The sequence below is a fragment of the Giraffa tippelskirchi genome, chromosome X (assembly GCF_054371585.1).
Source record: "Giraffa tippelskirchi isolate mGirTip1 chromosome X, T2T-mGirTip1v1.2.pri, whole genome shotgun sequence".
Lineage (NCBI taxonomy): Eukaryota > Metazoa > Chordata > Mammalia > Artiodactyla > Giraffidae > Giraffa > Giraffa tippelskirchi.
In genome coordinates, this window is record NC_137289.1 from 86345210 (window position 1) to 86361807 (window position 16598).

Genomic DNA, 16598 nt, shown 5'->3' on the forward strand with positions numbered 1-16598 from the left:
GTGTGACACAGTGAATGAGCACAGATTTGTGTCCATATTGACCTGGCATGGAATTCTGGCTCTGCCATTTCCTAACTTTGGAACCCTGGGCCAAGTCATGTTTTTCTCTGAACCTCAATTTTCACATCTGAAAAATAGGGAAAAGCCCTCATAACAGAGGGCCTAAAGCATATAAATATATGACCTAAAGTCATATAAACCAGAAGAGCAGACCATCTTCTCTCAGTTCCCTTTTTAACTTTGAATGACCTACAAAATTTATAAAAAGTTTAAAATCCTCTGGACATGTGGTAGGCATGTGACAGGGGCAATAAGTGAGTTTTCAAATGCTTACTGTTAATTAGTGCCTTGAGGAATTGTAATGTCATGTTCTTACCACTATATGAAGAACAACAATTTTTGTTGGCTCACAAACCTATTTAGTATCACACAAGGAAGCCATTTAAAACTCAATAACCGCGTTACCTGAAGCCCTGAGGTCTGCTTTTGAAAATATGACTGCATTTAAGTTGGAGCTTCCAAAGAAATGGTGGTGAACATACACCACTGATACCTGGAGTAACAAGGAAGTTTGGCCCTGGAGTACAAAATAAATCAGTAAAAGGCTAACAAAATTTTGCCAAGAGAACACACTGGTCATAGCAAACACTCTTCCAACAACACAAGAGATGACTCTGCACATTGACATCACCAAATGGTCAATACTGAAATCAGACTGATTATACTCTTTACAGCCACATATGGAGAAGCAGTATACGTCAGCAACAACAAGACCTGGAGCTGACTGTGGCTTAGATCATCAGCTCCTTATTGCAAAATTCAAACTTAAATTGAAGAAAGTAGGGGAAACCACAAGGCCATTCAGGTATGACCTAAATCAAACCCCTTATGATTATACAGTGGAGGTGACGATCAGATTCAAGAGATTAGATCTGGTAGACAAGAGTGCCTGAAGAACTATGGACGGAGGTTCATAACCTTGTATGGGAGGCGGTGACCAAAACCATCTGAAACAAAAAGAAATGCAAGAAGGCAAAGTGGTTGTCTGAGGAGGCCTTAAAAATAGCTGAGAATGGAAGAGAAGCAAAAGGCAAAGAAGAAAGGGAAAGATATATCCAGTTGAATGCAGAGTTCCAGAGAATAGCCAGGAGAGATAAGAAAGCCTTCTTAAGTGAACAATGCCAAGAAACAGAGGAGAACAATAGAATGGGAAAGACTAGATTCTCTTCAAGAAAATTGGAAATGCCAAAGGAACATTTCATGAAAAGATGGGTGCTATAAATAACAAATGGCAAGGATCTAACAGAAGCAGAAAAGATTAAGAGATGGCAAGAATACACAGAACCATACAGAAAAAGTCGTAATGACCTGGATAATATAATCACAGTGTTGTGGTCACTCACCTAGAGGCAGACATACTGGAGTGCAAAGTCAAGTGGGCCTTAGGAAGCATCACTATGAACTAAGCTAGTGGAGGTGATGGAATGCCAGCTGAGCTATTTCAAATGCTAAAAGATGATGCTGTTAAAGTGCTGCACTCAATATGCTAGCAATTTTTAAAAAACTCAGCTGTGGCCACAGGACTGGAAAAGGTCAGTTTTCATTTCAATCCCAAAGAAAGACAATGTCAAAGAATGTTCAAACTACTGTACAATTGTGCTCATTTCACATGCTAGCAAGGTAATGCTCAAAATTCTTCAAGCTAGGCTTCAACAGTACGTGAACCCTGAACTTCCAGATGTTCAAGCTGGATTTAGAAAAGGCAGAGGAACCAGAGATCAAATTCCCAACATCTGTTGGATCATAGAAAAAACCAGAGAATTCCAGAAAAACATTTGCTTCATTGACTATGCTAAAGCCTTTGACTGTGTGGATCACAACAAACTGTGGAAAATTCTTTAAGAGATGGTAATACCACACCACCTTACTTATCTCCTCAGAAACTTGTATGCAGGTCAAGAAGCAACAGTTAGAACTGGACATGGAACAATGGACTGGTTCAAAATTGGGAAAGGAGTATGTCAAGGCTGTATATTGCCACCCTGCTTATTTAACTTACATGCACAGTACATGTTACATGTACAGTAGATATTCCAGATGTTTAAAGCTGGATTTAGAAAAGGCAGAGGAACCAGAGATCAAATTGCCAACATCTGCTGGATCATTGAAAATGCAAGACAGTTCCAGAGAAACATCTACTTTTGCTTCACTGAGTACACCAAAGCCTTTGACTGTGTGGATCACAATAAACTGTGGAACATTCTTAAAGAGATGGGAATACCAGACCATCTGACCCGCCTCCTGAGAAATCTGTATGCAGGTCAAGAAGCAAGAGTTAGAACTGGACATGGAATAGAAGACTTGTTCCAAATTGGAAAAGGAGTACGTCAAGGCTGTATATTGTCACCCTGCTTATTTAACTTATATGCAGAGTACATCATGCAAAGTGCTGGGCTGGATGAAGCACAAGCTGGAATCAAGATTGCCAGGAGAAACATCAATAACCTCAGATATGCAGATGATGCCACCCTTATGGCAGAAAGCAAAGAAGAACCAAAGAGCCTCTCGATGAAAGTGAAAGAGGAGAGTGAAAAAGTTGGCTTAAAACTCAACATTCAAAAAACAAAGATCATGGCATCTGGTCCCATCACTTCATGGTTAATAGATGGGGAAAACGTGGAAACAGTGACAGGTTTTATTTTCTTGGGCTCCAAAATCACTGCAGATGGTGACTGCAGCCATGAAATCTAAAGATGCTTTCTCCTTGGAAGAAAAGCTATGACCAACGTAGACAGCATGTTAAAAAAGAGACATTACTTTGCCAACAAAGGTCCATCTAGTCAAAGCTATGCTTTTTCCAGTAGTCATGTATGGATGTGAGAGTTGGACCATAAAGACTGAGTGGTAAAGAATTGATGCTTTTGAACTGTGGGGTTGGAGAAGACTCTTGAGAGTCCCTTGGACTGCAAGGAGATCAAACTAGTCAATCTTAAAGGAAACCATCCCTGAATATTCTTCAATACTTTGGCCACCTGGTGTGATAAGCCAACTCATTGGGAAAGACCCTGATGCTGGGAACGATAGACAGCAGGAGAAAAAGGGTGTGACAGAGGATGAGATAGTTGGATGGCATCACCGACTAAGTGAACACAAGTTTGAGTAAACTCCAGGGGATGGTGAAGGACAGGGAAGCCTAGGGTGCTGCAGTCCATAGGGTTACAAAGGGTTGGACACGACTTAGTGATTGAACAGCAACAACAATACACCACAGCACTACTTCTTTTATTTATTTATTTATTTATTTGGCTGCATGAGGTCTTAATTGCAGCATGTGGGATCTTATTCCCTGACCAGGGTTTGAAGCTGAATCCCGTGCATTGGAAGCACAGAGTCTTAGCCACTGGACCACCAGAGAGAACTGGAGAGAGAACAAGAGAGAATAAGAGAAACTGCTTATTTCTTAAATGAGACTTTTGGCTTGATTCTTGAAGACACCTCTTCATGGTAAATTTAAATCACGAGGTCTATGCCTCCTAGGGTGTTTGAATTTAAAGCACGCTCAGTGTCGGACATCGCCCAGCAGGGAAAGGAGGATATTGGGGGACGCTGTGGAGGAGCTTTCTAGGGGCCATTAAAATGGCTGAGGTCATTTGAGACAGTCTACCCCACTCACACGGAGAAGGCAATGGCACCCCACTCCAGTACTCTTGCCTGGAAAATCCCATGGACGGAGGAGCCTGGTGGGCTGCAGTCCATGGGGTCGATAAGAGTCGGACACGACTGAGCGGTTTCACTTTCACTTTTCACTTTCATGCACTGGAGAAGGCAATGGCAACCCACTCCAGTGTTCTTGCCTGGAGAATCCCAGGGACGGGGGAGCCTGGTGGGCTGCCGTCTATGGGGTCGCACAGAGTCGGACACGACAGAAGCGACTTAGCAGCAGTAGCAGTAGCACCCCACTCACAAGGATGTCACACCCACACACACACGAATCTGCCGCAGCATGATTTGGATTGGATTGAAACGCTATAGATTAAAAGACGCAATCCAACCCGCGCCACTGCGCTGGCGACCGTCGCCACACAACACCCCCCCCCCCGCGCGCATATGCGCAGGCGCGCGACCTTCATGGGCGGGGCTCAGGCGGTGGCGCCAGAGCGTGATACAGCGGATTGGCCGCCGGGACGTCGACGGTTGGCCCGGCCCCGCCTCTATGCGCACAGCGCATGCGCAGGGCGGGAACGAGGGAAATTCAATCCCCGGCCGAGACACAGGGAACCCTCTGAGGCGTCATGGAGGCGTCCCGAGGTTTTGCGGAAGCTGGGGCCTTAAGCCCGGAGCAGGCTGCCAGTTACCTGAGGTATGTCTGGGACGATGGGCGGGTCTGCTTCACCGGCCCTGGTCGGGAATGGGGATGAAGGTCCCTTGGACTCCCCCAGGGGCCCAAAGTGCTGAGGTGGAGCCTTAGGAGACGCGCGCCCTTGTCCTCCGAGGAGGGCGTGGGAATATCTACAGATTTCTAAACCCTGGGTCTGCGGAGCCCCCGATGCCGGGTCAAATAACTCTCCCGTATGAACTCGACTGAAGAGCCAGAACTTAATCGATCCAGGCTTTCTCGGGTCTTCAGCTTTCAAAGTTACTATTTTGAAATCCATTTTCTTTCAGTACATAAAAAGTGGTGATACATTAGGGTATTGTTCTTACTAAATTTAAATATTTTCCTTTATTCTATTTTAGTTTTATAATTTAATGTATCATTTTCAGTCAGGGTTGAGCACCCATCTTTCTGTTTGGAAATAGTTTTAAATTTTTTTGAAATATAGTAACATTAAAGATATAAAATTCACATTATATGTAGCAAAAATATTTTCCCTTTTATTTTTTCAACGACTTTTGTGCATGTTGTGCGTTAATATACAAACATATACATTAATTTTAACATACCCCTCTCCAAAAAAAAAGCTTTTCTTGGGTCTTTGCAGTCTACCAAGCTCCACGCCTAGGGGATAGAGGAGTAAAACACTGTCCCTGCCCCCAAATTGCTTATACTCTAGTGGTGGAAAGAGATAGGTAAACCACAATTGGTATATTGCTTGATAAATGTGCAAGAGGTATAATGTACAAGGTGTACTACAAAAGAGAATGGCCAACTACAAGGGTCAGTGGGCTCAAGGAAGGGCTCACAAGAGGAGACTTTGGTGTTGAGAAAGGAATGTTCGTTCACCAGATGGCTAAGGATGGGGGAATGAACATTTAAATGTTTTAAAAAATTGTTATAAAATACAGCATAAAATTTACCATCTTAGCCATTCTTTTTTTTTGATTTACTTTTTATTAAAGTATAGTTGATTTACAATGTGTTAATTTCTGATATACAGGAAAGTGATTGGTTTATACATATATATTCTTTAGGATTTAAAAACTTTTTTTAAATTCAAGTATTGTTGATTTACAACATCATGTTATTATAGTTTCAGGTATACTTTTTCATATTCTTTTCCATTATGGTTTATCACAGGATATTGAATATGGTTCCCTGTGCTATATACCTTGTTTATCCATTCTATATATAATAGCTTCCATCTGCTAATTCCAAACTCCAAAACCCATGGTGTGGGAGCACAGAAGGGGTGGGGCTCAGGGCACAGGCAGCCACTGAGGTGGCTTGTTTCCACGGAGAGAGAAGTGCAAGAATGTTACTGCCAGGCCAGGTACAGACTTCAAGGTCGATGAAAGACTGTGTGTTCTGGGTGAGTGGCCATGTGTCACTCTGCTCATCCACTGTGCATCAGCAGCTGGCAACTTCAGGAGAGTCCCATCCTCCTTCAGTGTACCTCAGGCATCCTTTACTGAGAAAGCTTAGCATCATGCTGGCTGTAGAGGAGAGATGCTTAAAGGAATTCTGTCATCATAGAGCAGGTATTGAGGGGTGAATTTGGAACTAAGACACAATAACTGACAAAGAGTTATCTGACCTATTTATCTACGATCCACCCTCTCTCCCATGTCACTCACTGTCTGTGTCACTCTCTCTCTTTGTGACCCACTTGCTTGTCCTCTATGTTGTCCACTCTCTCTTGCTGTCACCCATCTGTTCTCTTTCTCTATGTCACCCACTTTCTTCTGCTATTTCATTTCTACTATTTCTTCTGTTTCATTCTGTTGCAGGAAGGGGGACCCCTTTCAGGGTCCCAAACTGGGCTCCTGTCTAACACTCGGAAATGAATTGTCCAAGGAGACACATGTGCTGACAAAGCAAGAGATTTTATTGGGAAAGGGCACCCGGGTGGAGAGCAGTAGGGTAAGGGAACCCCAGAGAACAGCTCTGTCACATGGCTTGCAGTCTCGGGTTTTATGGTGATGGGATTAGTTTCCGGGTTGTCCTTAGCCAATCATTCTAACTCAAGAGTCCTTCCTGGTGGTGCACACCTTGTTCAGCCAAGGTGGATGCCAGAGAAGGATTCTGGGAGGTGGTTGGACAGGTGGTGTCTCCTTTTAACCTTTCCCGAACTCTTCTGGTTGGTGGAGGCTTATTAGTTCCCTGTTCTTTACCAGGACCTCCTGTTGTAAAACAACTCATGCAAATGGTTACTATGGTGCCTGGCCAGGGTGGGCGGTTTCAATCACTGTGCTTCCCCTAACAACTTCCCGCTGAGAGACTTCATACTCAAGATACTTCTTGGGAATTGGGGTGGAGGTCTCTTTTTTCTGTAACTTCTTCCTGCTGTGCATAGGCGTAGGCCTGCCTAGCAGAGCAGAAGTCTTTCTCTACCTGATCTAAGTCAAGGTATTTTTTGCCTTGACTGAAACCAGCATTCACCCTTGTAATAACAGCACTTTAGTTTGAAACTGTTGGCTCCTCTCAGAGATGAAATAGATAGGGGCCAAACAGGCGACCTAACAGGATAGTCATCACTGGTCCCCAGAAACAGGAGGTAACATTTGGGGTGAGGGCTGCAGGGTTTGTGACTTTTTTTTTTTTTGATTGGTTGGTTGTGAAGCAACAGAGCTGTGCTCCAGGAATCTTGTGTTTAGTCTGAAGTTACCATCTTCTACCTGGGTGGGGGCTCCAGTTTTGTAGAAAAACTCACATTGTTATGCATATTTCTTTGAGTAGGAACCAGGATCCTGTCTCAAGGCTGTACCACCATTTGATTTTCTCCTTTGTTTTTGTATCCTCTCCCTTCCCTGATTTGGAGAAGGCAGTGGCACCCCACTCCAGTACTCTTGCCTGGGAAACCCCATGGACGGAGGAGCCTGGTGGGCTGCAGTCCATGGGGTCGCGAAGAGTCGGACACGACTGAGCAACTTCACTTTCATTTTTCACTTTCATGCATTGGAGAAGGAAATGGCAACCCACTCCAGTGTTCTTGCCTGGAGAATCCCAGGGACGGGGGAGCCTGGTGGGCTGCCGTCTATGGGGTCGCACAGAGTCAGACACGACTGAAGCGACTTAGCAGCAGCAGCAGCTTCCCTGATTAGCAATTGTTTGAATCCACCCTTTGGAACTCAGGGAAGGTCAAGGAAGTGAATGAAGCCTGTATCCTACAGATGAGAAATGGAGAACACAGATCTGTACTCCAGAGCCCCACAGAGTTCTGTTCAGTTTTAATTTAGGGAACTGGGCAGCTATGACTGTGATAACTTCCTGTCAAAATGGAGCATAGGACTGCCTCAGCTTGGAGAATAGACGCTGAATTGAAAGTATTTTTGAGTTCCAGGACCTAGATCTGAGCCTTGTATGATTAAAATCTCAATCCCTTGGTCTGTCATTTTGTTGTAACAGACCCAATTAGAAGTAGCTGGAGGAGGGATAACTGGAATTTTAATAGACAAAATAAATCTCATTTCTTTTTAGAAGAATAGGCCTGAAACCCAGTCTGGACCTGGCACTTCGGGGAGACTTGTATCCAGGTAGCCAGTTGCCTAGTTTTATAAAAAGTAAGGTTGCAGTTACTAGCTTCCAACAGACATTGTTTTGAGAATGGTGGCATCTAAGCTTGACATGACTCAGAAAACTCAAGTGTTTAGCAATACAACGTCTAATCTGAAATTACACCCATAGTATCACCTTGTTATTTCCCAGGATGTCTGAATAGCTACTCTATTTTGACTTTTAATTGTAAAATTTTCCTTAATAGCCAAAGCAGATGTCACCATTAATGACGTCAGTGTTTCTCTAGGTATGAGAAGGTGCAAGAATTGGAACTCATAAAATCTTCTCCTGAAAAGACCTGACTATCTGAAGGCCTGTTCTGCCAGTTTTTTCCAGAGCACAGAATGCCTCATTTCTGATTTTCACCCTGAACTCCTTTCAGGGGCGTTGAAAGTCTGCAGTTGCAGTGGCCATGATTTAATCTTTGTAGATGCAGATGGCAAGTGTCAGTTTTTAGTTGGAAGAGCCCCTTTTTGTTCATAAACTTGACCATGATTTTGAGGGGAGCATTTCATGACCATTTTATCCCATGGTGCTGAGAATGTCCATTCTCAGGTTTGGCAAAGATTTTGCTGACAGGCCACTCAATGTGTTGTTACTGGACTAGGCCATAAAACAGTATCCAAAATTCTCTGGACCACCTGTCTTACTAGCCTCTTGGTCCAGGAAAATATTATCTCTTGTTGTTTCTTTTCATATCTAGAGTTACACTGTTAACCATCATCGATCTCATATGGAACTATATATTATTTTATTAGAGGCCTCAGACACACATTTGGCAGTGTAAGAAACACCAATTTTGTAAAACAGGTGAAATACAAATAACATAGCCAGCAGTATTAGTAAAGTCACAAGTAAGACTTAAGTTAAGAGCTTCCATTAGATGTTGCCCAGTATATCTCAGGTCATCTGACTTAGTCTACTCTGTAGAATCTTTATCTTCGAGGGAAATTATATATTGGCACCACTGTCTATAAGGCACATAGCCCAGTTTTCTAGTGTTACTAGACTGATTATCTTTAGTATGATTTAATTGTTTCTAACACAGAGGAGACTTGAAACCTAAAGTATTATAGCCTGGTGTTATCTATATAAATCCATCCCATAATTGTGGGAGATTTTTTTTTTTCTTTGCTGAAACTTTGCTTGTTGCTCTGATTGAGCTTGAGTAATAGAAGAAAGCTCAAATTTATGGCCAGAGTCAGAGCAGGCATTATTAATTGGCCCGGTGAGGGGATCCCATCTAGTAATATCACAGTGACCTGAATATGACTATAATTTTTTTTAAGTAAATTTTCTCAGGGCCAACCAGTTAGAGTCTTGTAGTAGAGAAATTTACCAAGGTAACCCAGAACTAGACACAGGTAACTGGCCACAAACCCAACAATTGGATTGATTTCTAAAACTAGCATAAGATCAGGCCTATGATATAAAAGCATTTGATTTATATGCAAAGGTCTAAGAAGTCAAGAAAACATAATAAATGATCATATGAATGCAAAGGTCTAAGAAGTCAAGAAAACAATAAATGATCATACGAATCAGGTCTAGCATCTTGGGCAAGGAAGCTGTCTACCTCTGATGTCGTTGTCTTTTCATCCTGATGTAGTGTAGTTTCTCTTCTGTTTGAGCATCATTTTGTAAATTTTCTGTAGACCAATCCAGTGTAGGGGTCTTTGGAAGTGGGAATTAATCTAAGAGTTCATTTTTCTTAAGTTTCATTGTGCATGAGCTAGTTAAGAGTACCTGATAAAAAGTCTTTCCTTAAACTATGCCTTTTTCCAGTCCTGGTTGCAGGTCATGAGGCATCTGATCTTCATCCAAAGATAGATTACTGATATAAGCTTCAGAAACAAATTTAGGGTGTTCTTTAAGAATTCAAGTAAATTTTACATTAATATCACGTAACAGCAAAGAACTATCTAAGAAATGAGTCTTACTACATGTAGACCTCCATTAACAAACTGGGATTTAACATTTATTGAAACATCTTTTTCTCTCTAAAATTACCCTCATTTTTATCGAATATAACCAAGTTAAGGCTAGCTTGTTTGCAAAACAGGTCTGTTCTCGCTAATTTTGGTCTGGTGATTTATATAACCATAATTGATCATAGACTTGTTATTTTGTTGAAACATATATAGAGTCTCAGACTGAACTTTTAAAATAAAACAGAGCTGGGAAACTCACACCAAAGGTTTATCACAGATTTTGCCTAACAAATCTAGGTGAATTCTTTTATTTTTAAGTCTCAAAAATTCCTTGAGATTTTTGTACCTGTTAGTGAGATAACCTTTCTAACTCATTTGATAAACTTACTGGAAACCTAAGAGTTTCAAATTTCTGGAGGAGTCAGATAAAGAAAATATAATTGTTTTGTTTATAACATATAATTTTACCAAATTATTGTCATAATTAGTTTGAGAGGAAGGTTTTTCCTAATCCCAGAAAACACAAGATTCAAACCTGTAATTTTTCAGAGAGAAACCATAAAAGTTATAAGCATATTTGCTGGTTCATTCAGTCCTTTGTTAACTTTTGTGAAGTCATCAGGTTTTTCATTAGAATACCAGGACATATCAGAATGTTAAGAGCTCCATATAATTTCTAGGATATCTATATTAGTAATATTTACAGTACATTATAACATGAGAGGATTTATTACTCATTTGATAATATTTTTTATGTAATTTAACCAACCAAATAAACACAGTTCAATATCTCTCTTTGGGATATTTCAGAGGGCCCTCTGAAGCACCCCAAAGTTAGCTAGAGGTCAAAGGAACTTCAAAAGAATTCAATTTAGGAAGTTTTGTCAAAAAAATCAATTAAAAGGGTTTAGAACATTTGGTCAAATTTGGTCAGTGTTGATGGGTGTATCATTTAGCTTGTTGATAAGTGATGATGGGCGTATATACGGAGGCTCAAGGTCTAGTAAAAGTCGACTCCACCATCTTGGACCTAACCAGTTTTGGCTCTAACCAGTTTTCCTATGACTGTCATTTCTAACAAAATCCATTTATCTAACTAATTGTAATCCAATTTTTAAAAAATCTTGATCATGCATAACTTTTTTTAGTATTTTTTCATACCTTTTTTTAATTGAAAGCACACTTTGTACTTTCCTTTAGCAACCAAGAACTAACTTATATTAGCATTTTATAGATTGGTGAGCATAAATACCAGTGATAATTTCTAAAACCCTTGCATTCTTAAAACATTTTAGGATGGCATCAAACATTATTCATTTATAGTCCCAAATCTCTTTAGTTTTTCTGTAAAAGGAAATCAGTGTTTAGTAGTAAATGTTTTAAAATCTTATTTTATTTGGAAATGACCTAATTATTCAATAGACTTCCAATACTTAGTTTAGCACAACCTTTAGAAATTCAAGTTACGCCAATCTGGAGAGACTATTTTAGACAGATATTTTTAAAGCATAATTATTCATAACAGAGCTTATCTAAAAGCTCATATCTCATTTACTTTTTTTTTTTAGAAGTTTCTTCACTCGAGGTAATGTCCTTGTTGACAAACTTGTAACTGATGTGATAATATTTAACTTATATTAAACCTAGGTATAATGAAACTATTTTACTTAATGTTGATTACTCTAAGACATGTCTGTATTAGATAGGTCAACAAACAAACATTAATATCAGGTATTTAATACTGAATATTTACCAGTTCACATGAACCTGGAATTTATTGTTTAATTTAGAATTATTTGATTTGTAAGCGCTTACCTTTTTTTAAGCCAATTAAATAGAGCTCATTTACAAATTAACCTCAAAAATATTACCCAGAGACAAAGACATACCAAGACATGTTTAGACAGACACGGTGCAAGATCTAGCTTCATTTTCTAAGTTTAGTCATGAATTAGATATTCCAATAGAAAATTTACTAGTTTATAAAAAAACAGTTGAAATAAATAAAATTTTTAAAGGCTTTTTCCCATTTTTTCTCAGTCTCAGGAGTTAGAGATGATCTAGATAAGTGTTCCTGAGAGCCCTGGTCTCAAGGCACAGGGAAAGAAAATCAAGTTCTAACAAAATGGCAGCAGGTCTAAACCAAATGGTGGCCAGACAAAGCAAAATGGCCATCAAAAATCACAACACAGAACACAGAGTTAAAACACACACATATAAACCTGGCAGTCCTCATCAGACACTCCCTTAAATACAAGAATACAGTCTCTCAGAAAACCTCCGAGAGAGACACAGAACTTCAGATCCAGGTACTAACAGAGTAAAGGAAAATATCTCAGATCTTCAAAGATTTCAAAGGGAGGAAAGGAAGCTAGGTTGAAAGAAGAAGGGGGAGGAGGCGGGAGAGGGGGACAAAAGGGGTGGCCTTACAGACGTCTCCTGCCACCTGCAGATACCCAGGCATTACAGGACTTTACCCTGGGCCTCCAGAGAAGGGAGGACTGGAACTTGGCCATACCAGAAATCAGACCAGAACAGTTTTCTTTCAAGAGGAGGTGATCAGTCTCCAATCCTCAGCTCAGGCCGAGGCCCTTTGACCGGATTCCTGCGTCCAGGACTGGGGGACTAGAAAAACGGGGAAGGATAGGAAAGGTTAAGGAGAGGAAAGAGAGAGGGAAGGAGAGAGAGGTCAATAAAGTCTCTTGTTCCTTACCGGTCGGGGCACTCTGGCCAGTTGTCCGCATCAGGAGACCAGGGACAAAAGGTCCCAGTTGTGGCTGCTAGGTCTGACCCATTGGCAGACAAGCTGGCCCCTGAGTACCCCAAGTGGTCAGGATGTCAGTCTCAGCGAAGAAGAGTCCCCCCAGAGTCGCCATTTGTTGCAGGAAGGGGGACCCCTTTCAGGGCCCCAAACTGGGCTCTTGTCTAACACTTGGAAATGAATTGTCCAAGGAGACACATGTGCTGACAAAGCAAGAGATTTTATTGGGAAAGGGCACCCGGGTGGAGAGCAGTAGGGTAAGGGAACCCCAGAGAACAGCTCTGTCACATGGCTTGCAGTCTCGGGTTTTATGGTGATGGGATTAGTTTCCGGGTTGTCCTTAGCCAATCATTCTAACTCAAGAGTCCTTCCTGGTGGTGCACACCTTGTTCAGCCAAGGTGGATGCCAGAGAAGGATTCTGGGAGGTGGTTGGACAGGTGGTGTCTCCTTTTAACCTTTCCCGAACTCTTCTGGTTGGTGGAGGCTTATTAGTTCCCTGTTCCTTACCAGGACCTCCTGTTGTAAAACAACTCATGCAAATGGTTACTATGGTGCCTGGCCAGGGTGGGCGGTTTCAATCACTGTCCTTCCCCTAATAATTCTACTCCCATTGCTTTTGTCATGGTCACCAGTGACTTTCACATAGCTAAATCTAATGGTCAGTTCATAATCCTCCTCTTCCTTTGCTTACCAGTAGTACTTGACAGAGTAGAGCAGTTCTCCACAAAATGCTAGATCCATTTGTCCACCAGGGCCCCTCAGTCTCCTGACTTTTTTCCTACTTCACTGGTTGCTGCTGCTTAGATTCTGCTGAGTCCGCCTCATATTCCCAATTGCTTTTTCTTCCAATGTACTTTAAATTCTCAGGCACCATAGTATTTCATCCTTAAATATTTCAGCATGTGTCTCTAAAGAAGAACATATTCTTACAAAACTACTGTACTATATCACACCTAACAAAATTAATTCTTTGATGTTAGCTAATACACAGTCCATATCTGCATTTATCAAATGGTCTTAAATCTTTTAATAATTGGTTTGTTTGAATCAGGGTCCAAAGAAGGTCCACAAGCTCCATTTGGTTATAGTTTGTAAACCTCTTTTTTTTAGATAACATTTAATATTTTTAAAAAATTTATTTATGTATAGTTGATTTACATTGATTATGTTGTGTTCGTTTCAGGTGTACTGCAAAGTTAATCAGTTATACATATACATATATCCACTCTTTTTTACATTATTTTCTTAAGCCTCTTTTAATGTAGAACAATCCCTCCCACTTTTATTTCTATGCCAATTATTTGGATTAGTTTCATGATTTCCTATATTGTCATTAGCTTGTTCTTCTATATCCTATAATTTGAATTTAAAGGCCTGATAAATGAATGGATAAAGAAAATGTGATACACACAGAGGCATATCATTCAGCCATAAACGAGGGAATTCTTGCCATTTGCAAAAGCCTTGAGATGGACCTTGACGGATCTTGAGGCATTATGCTAAGTGAAATAAGTCAGACAGAGAAAGACAAATACTGTATGATCTCACTGTTAATGTGGAATCTAAAATAAAAACAAAATCAAGATCATAGATAACAGAGAACAGACTGGTGGTTGCTGAAGTTGAGGGGTGGTTGAAATGAATGAAGGAGGTCAAAAGGTACAAATTTCCAGTTATAAAATAATTCCTGAGATGAAATGTACAGTGTGGTGACTATACTTAATAGTCACATATGTAGCATATGAGGGCACACATGCTTGCTAAATCACTTCAGTCGTATCTGACTCTTTGCAGGCCTATGGACTGTAGTCGGCCAGGCTCCTCTGTCCATGGGATTTCCCAGGCAAGAATACTGGAGTGGGTTGGCATCTCTCCAGGAGATCTCCCCCAGCCAGGGATTGAGCCTATGTTTCTTGGTCTCCTGCATTGGCAGGCAGGTTCTTTACCACAATCGCGTCACACACACACACACACAAACACACACACACACAATATATATATAGTGCATGTTTGAAAGTTGCTAAGAGAGTAAATCTTAAAAATTCTTAAAAATTATCATCACAGAAAAATCTATAATTATGTATGGTGACAGATGGTAACTAGACCTATTGTGGTGATCATTTCACAGTGCATATAAATATCAAGTGATTAGGTTGTACACCTGAAACTAATACAATGCTGCTTGTTGATTATATCTCAATAAAAATTAAAAAAAAAAAACTATTCTAGAGCCAAAACAAAAAGATTTAAGGTTCAGTATTCTTGTCAAGCATTCTTCATAGGTAAGGTCATGTACTTCATATTGCAACATATCAAGAAGTATACACTGTCTGATTTTTCTACTTTTAGTAATTTTGTGGTTGATCAGTGAGTTCAGGTAGTCGTAGGCAGGTCACTCCTTTGCAAAGTTGCATTTCCCCCCTTGTGATAAATAAATAATATGTCAGGGATACTTTGGCATCCTATGAATACCCACTTCCCCATCAGCCTTTCATCCATTGATAATCATTATTATCAATAATATCATTATTATCAATATCCAAATCAGTTATTTTATTAGGTATTACAAGTGGTGGTTTTCTAATTTCACCATTCTTTCTGTATTAATTAGCTGGAATTCTTTCTGTTAATGTTGGAATGCTATTTTTAAAAATTATACTCCTTTCTTTGGTGATCCTATTCAGATTCTTGGTTTTAAATTTCATCTTTTAAAAAAACTTATTTTTGGGTGCAGTGGGTCTTCACTGCCGCATACAGGCTTCCTCTAGTTGTGACAGATGGCGCTACTCTTCATTTCCTTGTATGGACTTCTCATTGTGGTGGCTTCTCTTGTTCTCTTCTCTTGGGGGAGCATGGACTCGACAGCATGGGCGTTTCAGTAGTTGTGGCTCACAGGCTTAGTTTCTCTGTGGCATGTGGGATCTTCCCAGACCGGGGATTGAACCTGTGTCCCCTGCATTGACAGGCAGACTCCCAACCACTGGACCACCAGGGAAAACCCTAAATCCTGTCTTTATGTTGTGAGTTTTCACATTTTTGTCTTTAGTCCTGACCTATTCTGAACGCTAGACTCCTGTATCCAGCTGCTTACTCTGTATCTCTACTTGATAATAGACCTATCAAACTTAACTTGTCCAAAAGCAGAGGACAGATCTTGAAAAATAACAAAATTGGAGGACTCACTGTACCTGATTTCAAAACTAACTACAAACCTATGGTAGTCAGGATACATATATAAGTATAAACATAGAGATCAATGGAATAGAACTGAAGAGTCTAGACTCTTCTTTCCTGTAACAACATGAAGCACCCATTTTTTGTTGTTGTTTAGTCACTAAGTTGTGTCTGACTCTTGTGACCCCATGGACTGTAGCCTGCCAGGCTCCTCTGTCCATAGGATTTCCCAGGCAAGAATAGCTAAAGTACCCATACTTCAGGTATTTACTAGGTGTAGGGGATTATGGTTGCTATAGTGTTTTGTTTTGGGTTTTTTTTTTTTTGGTCTGTTCAGCAAGCTTTCACATCCACGCTCTTCTGGTGATCTTATCCTTTGGCCACTAGGGTGGGCAAGATAATAGTTTTTAACATTTTTGTTCTGAAATATAAGACATATATAAGAAAATGTAAATATTCAATTTAATGAATTATCATTGTAACTACTACCTAGGTCATGGTTTGTTTTTAGATTTATATTCTTGTCTTAATGGAAAGTCTTATCTGTTTGCATACTGAGGTGGCCTGAAGGTGAACTGAAGGCACACTTGAGGGTTCAAGACTTTTTCCAAAATAACCCTAGGTTTATTCAAATTCTGGGTTAATTGCTTGTTTGAAGCCCCAGAGTTTTGCGCTCCAGTGTCATAATTAACCAGATAACCTTGGGCTGAAATATCAAGGGCTGGAGGTACCAAAGTTCTTTTCTACTGTAAAAGAACTTAATATTGTTCCTGGAGAATTTTTCATTTTTAGTTA

The 16598-nt window shown here is 40.4% G+C and overlaps 1 protein-coding gene across 1 annotated transcript in view; it reads left to right on the forward strand.

Moving 5' to 3' along the window:
- The first annotated feature begins 4237 nt into the window (after positions 1–4237).
- Positions 4238–16598, forward strand: part of ERCC6L (ERCC excision repair 6 like, spindle assembly checkpoint helicase) — a 35375-nt gene continuing 23014 nt past the window's right edge. The window contains exon 1 of the mRNA XM_081567490.1: positions 4238–4360. Coding sequence (XP_081423616.1) covers positions 4293–4360 — 68 coding nt within the window. The 5' untranslated portion in view covers positions 4238–4292. The remainder of the gene's footprint in view (positions 4361–16598) is intronic.